At 38.0% G+C, this 18,021-nt stretch overlaps 2 protein-coding genes across 7 annotated transcripts in view; one reads left to right on the plus strand and one right to left on the minus strand.

Moving 5' to 3' along the window:
* The window catches only part of LOC115217534 (lipase maturation factor 2), a 101,405-nt gene extending 90,754 nt beyond the window's left edge, over positions 1-10,651 (plus strand). For 4 of the 6 annotated variants that reach the window (XM_036507343.1, XM_029787260.2, XM_029787262.2 and 1 more), the window contains 3 exons: positions 3,035-3,254; positions 5,404-5,515; positions 8,185-9,160. In XM_036507343.1, coding sequence (XP_036363236.1) covers positions 3,035-3,254; positions 5,404-5,515; positions 8,185-8,334 — 482 coding nt within the window. In that variant the 3' untranslated portion in view covers positions 8,335-9,160. Of the gene's footprint in view, positions 1-3,034; positions 3,259-5,403; positions 5,516-8,184; positions 9,449-9,480 lie in introns of those variants that run through there. The other 2 variants (XR_005001241.1, XM_036507344.1) reach the window with 2 other exon arrangements.
* A 4,558-nt stretch (positions 10,652-15,209) lies between these two features.
* The window catches only part of LOC118765466, a 39,101-nt gene continuing 36,289 nt past the window's right edge, over positions 15,210-18,021 (minus strand). The window contains exon 6 of the mRNA XM_036507651.1: positions 15,210-15,246. Within this exon, the coding sequence (XP_036363544.1) occupies positions 15,210-15,246 (37 nt within the window). The remainder of the gene's footprint in view (positions 15,247-18,021) is intronic.

Genomic DNA, 18,021 nt, shown 5'->3' on the forward strand with positions numbered 1-18,021 from the left:
TTCCAAAGACCATTTTGGTTGTATGATTAAGAAGTTTGCTTTGCAACTATATGGCTTCAAGTTCAATCTTCCTGTACCACACTTTCAGCTTGTGTTTTTCTACTGTTGCCCTGGGCTTGACCAATGCCTTGTGAGCAAATTTCTTAGATAGAAACTGTAGGAAGCCTATAGCATGTGTGTGTGTGTGGAGTTGGCGGAGGTGGAGAGTGTGTGAATATTGACACCCCACAGAGTCACTTATCACTGCTTGTGATATGATACTCTGTTACTTATTTCAGTCATTTGACTGTGGCCATGCTGGAGCACCGCCTTTAATATTCCTTGTTAATATTCCTTGTTTACACTAGGACCAGATGCTCTGCACTTTCTAAGAGCTATAGAAAACAAATCCCTCAGCTGAAAAACAGATTAAGAATTGGTGTTAAAGACAATATCTAGCTGTAAAGTCTTGGCTCAAATCAATCCCCTTCAAACCCATGGACAAACAGACATTATACAGATAAATGATGGAATCTACAATCGGAAAAGTTGTAAATAACCTATGAGATTATGTTTTATATACTTTTTTAAAATATCCTGAAATTTAGAAGTGGGAGTCATTTGAGTAAATACTTAGACTAGCTAGATGTTTTGAAATAATAAAATATTTTAAAATGAGTTTAGCCAAGTAATTAATTTGCCATAATTATTTTGAAAATTTAACAAACCATGAATAAAATAATCAAAGATGTTACAAAAATAATTTTTAATATTTATTGATAGATTTAAGCTTGTGTTTTAACTGAGGCTTAGGAAAATGTTTTGATATGAAATTGTAATGGAATTTATATTTTCTGAAACCTTTGGTTTTAGTAAAGACATCAATTTAATCCTTTTACTGCAGAAAGTAGGTATATCCACTCAAAATTTCATTACCCTTAACTGCAGAAAGCAGTTATATATACCAATCTATCTTTCTTATTTCTTTACTGCCCACAAAGGGCTACACAGAGAGGGGACAAACAAGGATAGACAAACGGATTAAGTCGATTATATTGACCCCAGTGCGTAACTGGTACTTAATTCATTGACCCCTGAAAGGATGAAAGGCAAAGCCGACCTCGGCGGAATTTGAACTCGGAACGTAGCGGCAGATGAAATACCACTAAGCATTTCACCTGGCATGCTAACGTTTCTGCCAGCTCGCCACCTTAAACCAATCTATCTTTCGTTGATGAATGTCAATGTTTGAAATTATTTTTTGTTGAGATTTGTCGAGTTTATTGAGGCAATGTGGCTTGCAGAAAATACAAATTTGTAACAGGATGAGAGGTCCCCACACTGGATGGGTGCAGCTCACATCCTTTACATTAAATATTAATCGAAGGAAAGAGTCAAGACTTCCAATTAACTTCAATAGTATAAATATTTATTTCTTGATTTGCAATATATACTTTTCTTCTTTCTGGGCTAATCGGCAGCCTAGGAGCTTGTCACAGTAGTCAAGTGGAGTGAGCCAAGTCCTGTCTGTTCAAGCATAGCGGAGATATGCCACGAGGTAGCTGCTTGAGAGAGCTGATAAAACACAACCATCTTGTTCAGTTGCCGACATTCAAGAGAATGATACGAGGGAATTTCGTTGCTGCTAGTTTTCTGAGCATGCGCATGAGGGAACTTCCGGCAGGCCTCCCAGAAGACTCCAACTCTGCGCATGCGTGCTGGAGATTTCCAAGATGGTGTCACTACAAATTCTATTTTTTTTATGGATCTTTAGCATTATTACTGGAATGATCAGGGAATTTAATTTCATTGTGAAAGTATTAAATATATACACTCAACCCTTTCTATTACCATGTTAAATCTCTTTAAAAGAGGAAGTTTGTATCAGAAAGAATGGGGAAAAGGGTACTTACTTTGGATGTTAATCAGGGGCTTGTATTTGTGGAGCCTCATATCAATCTGTGTGCTTGCTTTCTCAATATTTTGGGGATCTTTTCTTGCCAGTACTACTTTGTTCTGTATTGTTATTGCTATTTATTGTTTACTCAGCTGGCAAAAATGAGTTGTACTTAATATTTTGAAGGGCAAGTCTTGTCACACTGAATCTCCCTGAGAACTATGTTAACCCTTTTGTTACCATATCTATTTTGAGATGCTCTGCGTTTCTTTCAATTAATTTTAAATACGCTAAACGATGATGATGATGATGATGATGATAACAAAGAATTTAGTAAAATAACTTAGTTATCATTAAGCTGGTGTTTGGGTCATAAATTGTGACTAAGGTCTGGTAGAAGATTTTAATTCAAAACTTATGAAAATAAGACATTTGTACTACCGAACCAGAGGCAGTTTCAGCGGGGTTGGTATCAAAAGGGTTAAAGGTACATGTGTCTAGGATGCTCAGCCACTTGCATGTTAATTTCATGAGTAGGCTGATCCATTGATCAGATCAATCGGCACACTTGTCATTGTAACCAACGAAGTGCCAGTTATTTATTGTGCTATCATCATCATCATCATCATCGTTGTTTAACGTCCACTATCCATGCTAGCATGGGTTGGATGATTGACTGAGGGCTGGCGAACCAGATGGCTGCACCAGGCTTCAATCTTGATCTGGCAGAGTTTCTACAGCTGGATGCCCTTCCTAACACCAACCACTCCGAGAGTGTAGTAGGTGCTTTTACATGCCACCGGCATGGGGCTAGTCAGGCGGTACTGGCAATGACCTCGCTCGAATCTTCTACACATGCCACCAGCACAGGTGCCAGTAAGGTGATGCTGGTAACGATCACGCTCAAATGGTGTCTTTCACGTGCCACCAGCACAGAAGCCAGATAGCTGCTCTGGCAATGATCACGCTTGGATGGTGCTCTTAATACCCTACTAGCCTGGGGCTCGAGTGCCACTGTCTATTAATGTCTTTCTCATTGTTGTTGATGTCACTCTTTTATTCTATGTAACCCTGCTCCATCCACCGTTCCTTGTTTGTTTTCTTTTGTATTTCACCTTTGTATTGTTTACATAAACCACTTCATCCTTATTTCCACAGCACCTCATCAACCGCGTTTGGATTGGCAGATGTGGTTTGCTGCGCTGAGTGATTTCCAGAACAATCCATGGCTCTTAACTCTTTGCTACCGGCTGCTAACTGGACAAAAGGAAGTATTACAGCTTATGGACGATAATCCTTTCCCAGACAAACCTCCGGTCTACTTGCGTGCCACACTTTACCATTATCACTACACAAGTCCTTACATCATGAGCAAAAAGTAAGTGTTACTATTCTCACCTCTCACCCTCTGACTTTTAGGTGGAACATTCTACCAGATAGCCACTGTCACCTCCTTATTTTTCTTTGTCTGCCATTGCTGATAAAATAATACAACCAGTCTAAAGTTGTTTAACTCTAAGTCAGTCCTGGTTGAGTAGGTCTATGATTGGTAGGCTTCCACCTTTGACCATCCTACATTTTAATTGTATATTTGTTAACCCCTTGACGCCGGTATTACCTGAAGCATGCGAGACACTGCTCTGGTTTGTTTTTTTTACCTAATGAGGCCACACAAACACACAAGTGCCAACGAGCTCGCGTCTACTTATGTTCACCGTTACAATAACCTAGCGTCGTACATTTACGTCTACCGGTTTATGAAAACGAACTATGTGAAGTTATTTATCATAATATGATAGACACGAGTTATTCTGCTCAAGTTAAAAAAATAGCTTGCGTGTGGTACAGCTCAAAACATGGTATTATGCATGTAAAGTATCCGCGTGTCATTGGTCTACTGCTAGTCTCATGACTCGAACGTATCCTAAAATAGCTAAGATAATGGACGGGACGGCGAGGGCGCGAACCTCAAGAGATAAAGTAGACGATAGCGAACGTAAACATACGTCAGCCGCTAAAAAGTCCGTGATAGATGTAGGGCAGCTCTACATCGTATATTTACGTTAACCGCGGGTAGGCAAGCAAAAGTGTTATCGCATATTTGCATCAACTGTTGTCAAGGGGATAATCTAGAACTACACTGTCTAATGTGTTTCTTTTTTCTTTTTAAAGTTATTAGTGTGTAATTTGAAGAATTGGCTGCTATTTCTAATAGATGGAGTGACCACGTAGGAGTTTCTGATTTGCTTTTGGCACTGTTATGTCGCCCCAGGTCAGCCCAGATCAAGCAGTCTTATGGCATGCAAATATTGGTTGAATGATGAGGTACAACTCACATCTTCATCTTCCCAGTTATATCATGGCTGAGGGTCATAATACTGCACACTCAAAAATGATGTGGTCCCAGAAATTGTCTGACAGTCATGACTGTGTTCTCCTGTTTGTGTGGCATGGTGCAGAGTTTTGTTGCCAGACATAGTCTTCTAGCAGCCACTCTCTTGACCCAGGGCAGCACTACCTCCTCCAGGCACTTGATGTAGACCTCCATGTTGAGTCTGAGGTCATGGGAAGATGAATGGAGGCATAATGTCATCATCACTAGTGATCACTCCAAGCACTATGATGTTGACTGGATGTTTGATTTTTATCACTCTCACTACATGTCCTCAGATTGACACCCAAACACTGAAATGTTTGTATTGGAGCTTCCGGCATGAATGCCAAGCAGTACAGCATGTTGTTTCCAAATTTCTGGCCAAGTGAATTGTGTCATGGTGTTGTTTTTCTCACAGACAGTGCCCAACTGACCCTCTTATTCTGTGTAGTGGACAAAGTCAAAAACAAACAATGTGCATGCATGAAATTAAAATGTGAAGGCATATGGCTCAGTGATTAGAGCATCAAGCTTATGATCATGAGGTTGTGAGCTTGAATCCCGGACCGGGCTGCATGTTATGTTCTTGAGCAAGACACTTTATTTCACATTGCTCCAGTTCACTCAGCTGTAGAAATGAGTTGTGACATCAATGGTGCCAAGCTGTATCAGCCTTTGCTTTTCCCTTGGATAACATCAGTGGTGTGGAGAGGGGAGGCTGGTATGCATGGTCGACTGCTGGTCTTCCATAAACAACCTTTCCCGGACTTGTGCCTGGGAGGGTAACTTTCTAGGTGCAATCCCATGGTCTGTGTCGTGACCGAAGTGGGTCTCGGATATGTGTGTGTGTGTGTGTAATAATCATAAGGACACATTAAAGTGTCTCCCCACTAGAAAGGAGAGTTGCTGCTGATATGTATGTATATATATTTCAATGGATTTTCCACAAGTAAAAGTGTCTGATTATTTTTGAAGTCAAAAGAAATATATATAGATTAAGAAATATGGTAAGTATTGATTCTACAATAGATTTTGTTTCATTGGAATTATAGTGAAGAAAATATTGGTTCTGTACGTGTATATGTATGTATATATATTACAGAATCTCATTTTTTGATATTGTATTTAAAAAAATGTTAATTTTCATTTGAAGATACTCCAAAGACAGTTGGTGGGTCAGAGAGAAGGTCAGCAGCTACATACCAATAATTGACAAGAATGACCAGGGTTTACTGCAGTGGTTACAACAAAATAACATCTTTGAGGTTGGTTGATTTATTTATTACTAGCAATGCACCCGGCGTTGCCTGGGTGTTATGATCTACAGCCACATTGTATTATTTGTTCCTTTCTTATAAACATATTTTTTGGTCATTTTCTGATAAACACACCATTCGAGTGTGATCATTACCACATCGCCTTACTAGCACTTACTAGCACAAAAACATGTACAATGGCAGCTTAGATTAGAAGGAAGTCTTAACATTGTACCCCAAAATGACCTCAAAATTGTGTGACCCAGCCTCATTTTGGTGTTAATTTTTTTAGTAAAATAGGGTTGCTGTGCAAAAAACTTACTTTATGTTGATAGCCAAAAGATTACCCAATCTTTTGACATCTCCATACAGCAGTATTGGCAACTCAGTTTCATGGCTACAAATCAGGTAAGGTAGAAGCTGAAATAATTCTTACCTGTCCCATAATACTTTTTTCATAACTGTGAACAATACACATATACATTAGCTTTCGCTATCAAAAGGTCATATTCAAAAGTATTATGGTTTTCTATACGGCAATGAGACCGGGAAACTGGCCCTTATGAGCCAGGCATGGCTCGAGAAGGAACAAACAACAACAAGGTAACAGGCTGGTAAAAATCATTAATGTGCTGGAAAAAATGCTTAATGACATTTCATCTGTTTTTTATGTTCTAAGTTCAAATTCAACAGAGGCTGACTTTGCCTTGCATCCTCTTTTGGGGATTGATAAAATTAGTACCAGTAATGTATGTGGGAGAGTGACTAGTGCCTCACCCAAAATTTCAGACCTTGGTGGAATTTTAACTTAAAACGTTAAAAAGTTGGAAGAAATACTGCAGATCATTTTTTTTCCGATGCTCAACAATTTTGCCAACTCACCACCTTAATTTCGCTTCTATTAATTGTTTCAAATTTTGACACAAGACCAGCACTTTTGAGGAAGGGGATAAATCAATGACATCAACCTCAGCGCTAAACTGGTACTTATTTTACATTGTTTACATTTGACGGATATTTGTCCCTATCTTGTTGGTTGTTAACACGTTTCGGCTGATATACCCTCCAGCCTTCTTCAGGTGTCTTGGGGATATTTCGAACCTGGGTTCTCATTCCTAAGATATTTTCCCTAAGCCCACTGGCATATGGCGTAGTGATTAAGAGCGTGGGCTACTAAGCCCAAGATTCTGAGTTCGATTCCAAGCAGTGACCTGAACAATAATGATGTTAATAATAATAATAATAATAACAACATCGAAAAATACCTTAGGAATGAGAACTCGGGTTTGAAATTTCCCCAAGATACCTGAAGAAGGCTGGAGGGTATATCAGCCAAAACGTTGTGTTAACAACAAGCAAGATGAGGACAAATATCCGTCGAATGTAAATAATGTACATAATTCCTCATCTCTTAAATATAGAACTGGTACTTATTTTATCAACACCAATATGATGAAGGGGGAAGTTGAGTTGGGCAGATTTGAACTCAGAATGTTGAGCCAGAAGAAATACACCGTGGTTCTGCCAGCTCGCCAACTTAATTTCATTTGTAATAATTGTTTACAAGTTAATAATTTCCATTCGTATGTTATGAGGCATATATATGATTTTTTTAATTTACAAGGTGAAAATGGGTTTATAAATTTGAGCATGCAAATTTTTCTTCAACGAACTCACATAAACAGGCAACGTTACACTATTTCTTCAAAAAAGTATTTTTTTAATAACGTAGTCTTTAGATATACTAAGTCCCAATAATAATCTTGCATTATAGGTCTTTAAGATGGTGAGCTGGCAGAATTATTAGCACACCACACAAAATGCTTAGCATTTTATCCAGCTTCACTGTCTGAGTTTAAATACTATAACTTGATTGGATTGACATCATTACTAGTCAAACCCTGTAATCAAGTTTTCAGGACTTGAGCCTATAGTAGAAAGACTTAGAGTGACATATTCTAAGAGAACTGGTATAAGCAGTCAGAATGAAGCATCTTGCACAAAATGCACAACACTGGCTTATAGTAAGATCTGAACCTGCAACCTTGTGGTTAGCAGGTCACCACCTTAGTTAGATAATTGAGATAATTAACCCTTTTGTTACTATATGTTTTAGTGCCACTGGACTGGCTCCTGTGCAGGTGGCACATAAAAAACACCATTTGAGTGTGGCCATTGCCAGTACTGCCTGACTGGCCCTCATGCAGGTGGTATGTAAAAGCGCACACTACACTCTTGGAGTGGTTGGCATTAGAAAGGGCATCCAGCTGTAGAAACTCTGCCAGGTCAGATTGGAGTCTGGTGCAGCCATTTGGTTCGCCAGACCTCAGTCAAATCATCCAACCCATGCTAGCATGGAAAGCAGACGTTAAACGATGATGATGATGATGATGAATACACTACCTGTGTTTCAATTTTGAAAATAACAAAGAATTTGGTAAACTAACTTTGTCGTTATTAAGCTAGCATTTGGAGCATAAATTGCGAAATTTTGATGAAAGGTTTCTATTGAAATCACTTAGCAACTGGAAGATTGTATCACAGAGCTAACAGGTAATTTCAGATGTGTTGGGATAAAAAAAAAAGTGTGTGTGGGGGTTTAGATAAGTATTAATTGATTGAATTTTCAATTCTTATTTTTGTTTTATTGTCATTGTTTTATTTTCTGTACTTTTCAGCCCATTGACTCTCAGAGCAATGCAAATTGGTTGATGAAATCTTTGACAGCGATACGAGAACTAGTTGGACAGCCAGATGGATTCCTCGTGACGATATCTCTATTTTGTACTGGATTTGTCATGAATGTCACTAAGTATTTCTTATTTTAAGCTGTGCTGCCCTTTTACATGTTCCTCTGTCTTTCATCATTTGGTTTAGTTTTTTTTTTCTTTTAATTTTTTTTTTTAGTTTCCTTCTATCCTTTTTCTCCATCTGTTCTTCCCCTCCTACCATCCTATCCACACTCACCTCTCCGTATCTGCCTTTGTTCCCCCTGTACTCTTTCTTTTCTTTCTTCTGCTTTGTGAAATTTCTCTGTGAGACGGTTCCATTGTCTTAAAAAAAAACCTGCTGTCAGTCAGGTCATAGACTAAACCATTCAATAAGAACAAGCAACAACGATGACATGACGACTAAAGCAGCGGATTATCAAGGATTAACAGCAACGTCGACGATGACTACAACAACAACAACAACAACACAGCAGCAGCATATTGTAAAGAACTGCAACAGAAACATAACTGATAATGACACCACCACCCCCAACAACAACAACAACAACAACATCATTTCTAAACAACACTTGCAATGGCAGAACTCTATTAGCAGTAACATCACCAACAATAATAATGAGGAACACTACAACAACAGTAACATCAACCACCACTTCCACCACCACCACTACCATTGACATGTAACTTAACAATTATCTAAAGTAAAATAAAAAGAAGAAAAAAAATTTTTTAATATATAAAAAAAAAGATGACAAAAAATAGGCAATAAATCAGTATTTTTACCCCCTAATAGATTTTTTTTCCCTTTTTTTTTTCTTTCCTATTATCCATAACCTATTTTGTATAGGATTTGAATGTTGCTCAAGTCGACATTGCCTTTTCATCTTTCTGAGTTTGATAAAATAAATGTCAATGAAACAATTACTGGTGTGGATATAGTTGATTATACAATACCACTGAAGATGGTTATCAGCATGGTTTACAGTCCAATAACTGGAACCAAGGGAAGAAGAAAAAACTGATAAAAAAACTAGGGGGGTTTATTGTATTTTAAGGATTGTGGTCTTTTGGAAAGTTATTAGCCTTTTTCTGAACAATGCTGGAAGTATGGTAAACATATTGTGAACAATTCTTGTTAGCATGGTAAATATTGTGAACAGTGCTTCTTAGCATGGTAAACATTGTAAACAATGCTTGTTAGCATTGTAAAGTTTAATGAACAATGCCTGTTAGCATTGCAAGCATCCATGAACAATGCTAGAAGTACAGTAAACATTTGTAAACAATACTGTAAGCATGGTAAACGTTTGTGAACCACACTGTAAGTATTAAGAATGATTGTAAGTATTAAGAATGTAAGTATTAAGTATGAACAATGCTTATTAGCACTTTAAGCATTTGTGAACAATGTTTTAAGCATGGTAAACATTTGTGAACAATACTGGACGTATGATAAACTTTGTTGACCATACTGTGTGAAGAATGCTGTATGGTAAACATTTGTGGACAATGCTTTAAGCATAGTAAACATTGGTGAACAATGCTTTAAGCATAGTAAACATTGGTGAACAATGCTCTAAGCATGGCAAACAGTAAAGGGTACTATATGCATTGTAAACATTTATGAACAAAACTTATGAGCACGTTTATGAAGAATGTTGTTAGCCTGGTAAACAGTTGTAAGCAAAGCTTACAAATGCAGGATATATTAGTGAACAATGTTAGCATGGACAATATTTACAGTGAGCATGATAAACATTTATGAGCAATGCTTGTTTTAAAGGTAAACATGAACAATACTATAAACTGGGTAATCATTTGTAAACAATGATTTAAGACCAGTACACCTGTATGAACTCTGAACTATTTGTTGGCTCAGTAAACTTTTGTAAATAATACTGTGAAACATTCATGGACACCACTCATAAGCATAGTAAACAGTTGTGAACAATGCTTATTAACTGAGTAAACAAATGATGTAAACATAGGAAACATTGGTGAACAGTGCTCATAACCATAGAAAACGGTAGAGAACAGTGCTGTAAGCATAGTAAACATTTGTGAACAATGCTCATAAGCATAGTAAACAGTTGTAACATTTGTTAACTGTTCTCATAAGCATCGCAAACAGTTGTGAACAATGCTTGTTATCTCAGTAAACAAATGTGAACAACTGTGTAAACATTTGTGAACAGTACTCATAAGAATGGTAAATAGTGGTGAACAATGCTATAAGCATTGTAAACATTTGTGAATAATGCCCATAAGTACAGTAAAGAATTCTTGTTAAAATGGAGTTTTCTTGAACCCATTGAGTACAGTTGATGAGTGAAAATACTGCTTTGAAGTTTGAACCTGTTGTTATCAATACTAATAAATGCACTGTAACTTAAAAAAAAAGAAGGAATATTTTTAAAAAAATCAAAAGTGAAAAATGGCTATTTTATTTAAAAAAAAGAAAGCAAAACAAAACTGAAAGAAGGCAAAGTGAGTTAAACAGGAAAAATGAAAGAGTAAAGATGTTGTGGTTATTTGATTTTGTGTTTTTGCGTTCAAATCTTAGGTACTACTTGAGAACAGTGGTCCCGGTGCGCGCACTCGCGCATCTGCGCTAGCTAGTCATGACTAGTCGATCCTTACTTTGTTTAAAAAATTATTTACTTTGTGTTTTTGTGTTTTATTTACTGTGTTTAACAAAAGTTATTTACTTAGTGTAAAAAAATTATTTATTTTGTGTCTTATTTACTTTGCTAGGTAGTCGTTGTAGGATCGACTAGTCACGACTAGCTAGCACGGATGCGTGACTACGCGAGTGCAGGCACCAGGACCACTGTTTTCAAGTAGTACCCAAATCCTAAGAGTTGACTTTTCCCTTCAAACACCTCAGTTGCTGAAATATCATATGTTCTGACATACAAATCGATGTGGTATATAGTGTAAACGTGTTATATAAACATTCAAACATTGTCACTGTCTTTCTAAATCCTGTTCTATTTCACATGGAATTTTTGGTCCTCCAATGTCATTTTGGTGTATAAGTCAGCTACCAGTATTATTTTGGTCTGAAAAACTCATCTTGTATGTCAGAAATTATGGTAATATTATTTGTATACATTTGCACTACAAGGGCGGTCACCATCTTATGTAGAATTCTGTGACTATATAAGTCATATTTGTGAATAATGAAGAAATAATGGTTATAATTATAACAAAAATTAATAACTAATATTGGTTCCATAACTAAATTGTCTCATGAAACGTTTTTTGGATCTTTTCGGTTTGAATGGCAGTTTTTCTAGCGTTGTCATGAAATTGCCACCCATAATTATGACCCTAGTATCGATCTATTGCATTTCAATCTCTTTTAGGGTTAGGGTTAGTTACGGTTAGGGGTGGGGGAAGGGTATCTTTTTTTTCTTCACAAATGTAAATAAACCCAATGTGTTTCTTAAACGCGGGAATATTCATACAGCACAAAGCTTTTTAACTCAATAGACGTCACTGATTGGTTGAAATTGAAGAAAAGAAACAACAAATATCTTACAACTATAGAATTTTCTCAATAAAGCCAAGAGGAAAAGTTGTTTTATAAACACATTCTACCAGTATACGAAGTTTAAAATTTTTCAGTTACCTAGAAATTATGTTAAAAACTGCCGTTCAAACCGAAAAGATCCCCTTTTTTTTTAAAATAAAGACTTAAATTCTAATTTCCATATTTGATTTAAAATGTTATAGTAGTGAACGAAAAACATAAGGCAAATCTATTACAAAAAAAAATTCCCTTGGTTAATATATTTTCACTATCCTCATCATGCTGTGGTTTAAAGTCAAAATCTTAGTGTGTGTAATGCACACACTGTATACTGAAATCAGCTTAATTTATAACTAGGAAGGAAGACGAAGTATTACCATTTAAACTGTAAATAACACAGTGATCTCCCTTGTGATGTGAAACACAGTGAAGCAATATCTGCAAATATTTTATATTTGTTTGGTTAAGTTCTCATTTCAAATCACACCATGGTTATCTAAAATCACTGAAACAAGTAACAAATGAAATAAATTTCAGTTCTCTTACAATTTCGCACCGCAAGGGAGGTCACTGTGTTATGTATTTCTGTTATACAGTGTAAATTAAGCAACACTTGTTCGAGTCGACATAAACCTACGAATTAAGGGAAAAGCGCTCAGATATGACGTGTGGGACGGGGTTAGCTACTCTAAAGAATGTTCTTTCGGGTCAGATGACTAGTTTCCATGAGGACTTCGGGTGAGTGAAAGCTTATCATCATCATCATCGTTTAACGTCCGCTTTCCATGCTAGCATGGGTTGGACGATTTGACTGAGGACTGGCGAACCAGATGGCTGAACCAGGCTCCAATCTTGATCTGGCAGAGTTTCTACAGCTGGATGCCTTTCCTAACGCCTACCACTCCGAGAGTGTAGTGGGTGCTTTTACGTGCCACCGGCACGAGGGCCAGTCAGGCGGTACTGGCAACGACCATGCTCAAATAGTGTTTTTTACGTGCCACCTGCACAGGAGCCAGTCCAGCGGCACTTGCAACGGCCTTTCTCGAATGGTTTTTCATGTGCCATCGGTACAAGTGCCAGTAAGGCGACGCTGGTAACGATCACGCTCAAATTGTGCTTTTTACGTGTCACCGGTACGGAAGCCAGTTAGCTGCTCTGGCAACGATCATGCTCGTATGGTACTCTTAGTGCTCCACTAGCATGGATGCCAGTCATCGAATTTAATTTCGATTTCACTTGCCTCAACAGGTCTTCGCAAGCAGAGTTTAGTGTCCAATGAAGGAAAGGTACGCATAAGTGGGCTGGGTACACCCCCTGGCATAGGCCATAAGGTTATGGTCTCATTTAGCTTGCCGGGTCTTCTCCAGCACAGCATATTTCTAAAGGTCTCGGTCACTAGTCATTGCTTTGGTGGCTGTCCAATAGAAATTATTGTCGGTGATGCCAGATAGTGAAATAGTATATCAGAACTTCTGTCTAATGGCAAGCTACTTACCATACAGCCACTCCTACGCCTAATTGAACAGGCATATGTTCAAAAGACTCGTTAATTGCATACACACTTTAACAGCTGACAACATTTAATTTTCATTTCCTTTTTTGGGGATTTAACACATTAGAAATGAAGGGAACCAGACTAAGGAAATTTATCATAAAGTGCTGCTGGAAGTTTGAAAAGGCAGTTTAGTTTCAACCAGATCCCCGTACGTGACTTACTATCACCCGAATTAAAGATAAATTTGAAGCAAATGGAACTGCTTGGTATGAATAAAAGATACGCTCCGGAAGACTGCGGACATCGACAAGCTCCACAAATCAAAAAAGGTGTATATTTCAAGGAAATCTGTGCGGCAAGCGTGTCGTGAACTAGGAATCTTAAATTCAAGCATTCGTCATATTTTGAAGCGTTGTCGTTGGAAAAGTGACGTTACAAAAATAGTCCATACTTTTAATGAAGTTTATCCGGACCAAAGAGTGGTATCTGGCAAGATTTCAGAAAATGCACGCTATCCAAGAAAGATTGTTTGGAGTGATGAGACTACGTTTAAATTAAATAGCTCAATTAACAGAGATATGTGCATAGACTAGAGATCTGATAATTTGCATTTTACCAGAAATATGAGGCTGCTTATCAATTTTTTTTATGGTATTGTCACTAGTCCCATTTACTTGAACCTATTTCTTTACTACCCACAAGGGGCTAAACACAGAGGGAACAAACAAGGACAGACAAACGGATCAAGTCGATTACATCGACTCCAGTGCGTAACTGGTTCTTAATTTATCGACCCCGAAAGGACGAAAGACAAAGTCGACCTCGGCGGAACTTGAACTCACAATGTAACGACAGACGAAATACGGCTACGCATTTCGCCCGGCGTGCTAACGTTTCTCCTAGCTCGCCGCCTTAGTAATAATAATTATAATTCATGGATGGAATTTATTAATATTTTAATGTATCGCTCTGCGCTTTTCCACAAATCACAAGTTTTTTTATAACCATAGTCCGCATTACCTGGGATGATTACAGTTCACTCTAATATCCACGGACATCAGGTGAGTCTCTTCGTACGTTCATTTCTTCAGGCGATATAGCATTAAAGTTGGAAGTACATACATATGTATATCTATTTCTCTATCAATCTACACACACACACACACACACACGTGAATTCTTGCACACTCACATTTGTAGTGACGTTACACAACAGTGCGCGCGCGCAGCGTCATTTTCAGTGTGCGGGTGCGGTACGTCCTTCTTCAGTGTGCGTGTGCGGGGTTGGAGCCTTCTGGAAAGGCAGAAGGGAAGTGCCCTCTCGGACATGCGCGAAGACTGAAGAAGGAATTGCTGATGTGGCATTAGCTGATAGGCGAGGGACAGCGTTCCCTTAACAAGGACACAGAGAGAGACGCATGGCAGCAGTAGGAGAACGCCTTCATACGAGATTGTAGCAGACCTATTTTCTCCGCTGCCTCTGAACGCTAAGATTTGACCTGCTCTGTTTTGCTGCTGAACTTGTTGTAAGATTCTTACAAGTGTTAAAGTTCAGCCTTGCCACACCAGAACCAAGTGGATACCAATATACCACCTTACTTCTTTCTGTGAATAAGAAAATAAAGAATATATATATTTTTATGGTTGCGTTCGTGTTCCTTGACTGGTAGATTCTGGAAATTAAAGAACGGAAATTGTATTGCACCTGAGTTGCACCCCAAAAGTGTAAGAAGCAACGAGTTTCCGTTACACATTCATTCGTAATGAAAAAAGAAAGAAAAACCTCATTATGCTTTATTTGCTGCGAGTTACCAATGTTTCTGCTTCAAGATACTTTATTTAGTAAATCTACGAAACATCATTAAGAAAATATTTGAGTTCTGCTTGGTTGAGTTGTCATGCAAAACGTTTTATTCTCTTGTATCTTTCATGCAAAACGTTTCATTCTTTTTTATCTTTCTCGTAAAACCACACTCCGCTGGAAAAACAGAGAAAGGATATATATATATAATGAGATGACAAAGGAACAGACGATTATCTTCTGAACTCCATTAGCTTACAACTGAGTAACACCTTATAGCTTCATCGGAGGCTCGAATATGAAGTGCAGTTTATTTGGAAAAAGAATTACATTTATGCATTACTCTCTTTTACTCTTTTACTTGTTTCAGTCATTTGACTGCGGCCATGCTGGAGCACCGCCTTTAGTCGAGCAAATCGACCCCGGGACTTATTCTTTTGTAAGCCTAGTACTTATTCTATCGGTCTCTTTTTGCCGAACCGCTAAGTGACGGGGACGTAAACACACCAGCATCGGTTGTCAAGCAATGCTAGGGGGACAAACACAGACACACAAACATACATAGACACACACACATACACACACACACACATATATATATATATATATACACACATATACGACAGGCTTCTTTCAGTTTCCGTCTACCAAATCCACTCACAAGGCTCTGGTCGGCCCGAGGCTATAGCAGAAGACACTTGCCCAAGATGCCACGCGGTGGGACTGAACCCGGAACCATGTGGTTGGTAAGCAAACTACTTACCACCCAGCCACTCCTGCGCCTATATATAGGATAAATTTTTTTCAGAAAAAAATTTCATCAAAAGTGGCAGCATATTAAAATACCTTTAAAAGTTAAAATTATAAACAACTTATAAACAAGAGCAAAAGAAAAATTATTTCCATGCCAATATGCTGAGAACAGACATTAAATAGTCAATTTCCACATTTTCTTTTTACAATCACTATAGATACACGTCGTGCTGTAATCGAGGAAAGCTAGCCAACAGAATATTTTTTTTTAAAGTTCGTTATTTCTATATTGAATCAATTTCGGGATTAATCCTATGGATTCTTCCCTCTTCAGTAGAAAATACGATAAGAAATAAATGAAATACTTACAAGCACCCATGGAAAAAAGCATAAGCAAGAGTCATGTGTACACATAAGTACCCCAGTTATATCTAAATGTAAAATCCTTTAGCCAGCCTCAGCACACGTGTGAACTATTCTGAATCATAGCTTATAGTGGCTACCAGTCCCTAAGTGAATGGTAATAAATCTACTACTAATATAGGATAAAAAAACACAGCCTAGATTAGTCAACAGATCCACTCCTATTTTATTGCAAGACAGTGCCAGACCACACATCGCAAAAATGACATTGGCGAAATTACAGGAGTTGGAGTTGGAAGTTCTTCATGGTCCACCATACTCACCTGATCTTGACCCCACTGACTATCGCTGAAATGATAAAAGTGTATTGACAATATGGGTGCATACTTTGATGAATAAAACTATTCCTTGTATTTATAAAACACCAGCAGTATAGCCCGGCGTTGCTCGGGTTTGTAAGGGAAATAACTATATAAGCATTTTTAGAGAGTTACTTCCCATGTATAAAACCGAGAGAAAAATGGATTAAAAATGCGGAAAAATGATGGTAATTTTTTTTTTAATTGTAGACTCATCGTAGACGCGCGCTAATACCCAGAAGGGCTCGATATGAATCACGACTATAAGATACCCGCTTTTGGTTAAACTGCACCGCAAAATGTAGGAGTAGTTAGAAATCTAAATCGAAGGGGATAGACACACACACAACTACAGTTTTATATATAAAGATTAGCAAACAAGTATATTAAAGGCTTGTAAGTCAATGCTGTGTGTCCTACGTGTGTTAGCAGTGTGATTCGATAATTTTTTAAAAATTTATCTCTACAATGCGTTCGTGAATAGTTAATGGTTTGGATGTGGTGCTGAAAAAGGAGCAATAACTCGTGAAATATGCATATGCATCCATTCCTTTATTCGATCAAATTGTTTATACAGATGTATTCGTATACGAATCTTCGTAACTGTCAGTGCTGTAATTTCTTTAGAAAACCTGTGGATATAACTTTTTAAAAATGCCGCTGAGCATTTTGCCCAGCGTGCTAACGATTCTGCCAGTCACCACCTTAATAATAATTTCAAATTTTGGCACAGGGCCAGCAATTTTAGGAGAGGAGATAGTCGGGTACAGCGACCCTAGTGCACGACTTTTACTTGATAATAATTTCAAATTTTGGCACAAGGCCAGAAATTTTAGGAGAGGGGACAGTCGGGTACAGCGACCCTAGTGCACGACTTTTACTTGATAATAATTTCAAATTTTGGCACAAGGCCAGCAATTTTAGGAGAGGGGACAGTCGGGTACAGCGACCCTAGTGCACGACTTTTACTTGATAATAATTTCAAATTTTGGCACAGGGCCAGAAATTTTAGGAGAGGGGACAGTCGGGTACAGCGACCCTAGTGCACGACTTTTACTTGATAATAATTTCAAATTTTGGCACAAGGCCAGAAATTTTAGGAGAGGGCATAGTCGGGTACAGCGACCCTAGTGCACGACTTTTACTTGATAATAATTTCAAATTTTGGCACAAGGCCAGCAAGTTTAGGAGAGGGGACAGTCGGGCAGACCGACCCTAGTGCACGACTTTTACTTGATAATAATTTCAAATTTTGGCACAAGGCCAGCAATTTTAGGAGAGGGGATAGTCGGGTACACCGACAGTAGTGTACGACTTTTACTTGATAATAATTTCAAATTTTGGCACAAAGCCAGCAATTTTAGGAGAGGGGATAGTCGGGTACACCGACAGTAGTGTACAACTTTTACTTATTTAATCAACCCCCGAAACGATGAAAGGCTAAATCGAAATCAGCGGAACACAGGGTGTAATGCTG

Source organism: Octopus sinensis, linkage group LG11 (assembly GCF_006345805.1).
Source record: "Octopus sinensis linkage group LG11, ASM634580v1, whole genome shotgun sequence".
Taxonomy (NCBI): Eukaryota; Metazoa; Mollusca; class Cephalopoda; order Octopoda; family Octopodidae; genus Octopus; species Octopus sinensis.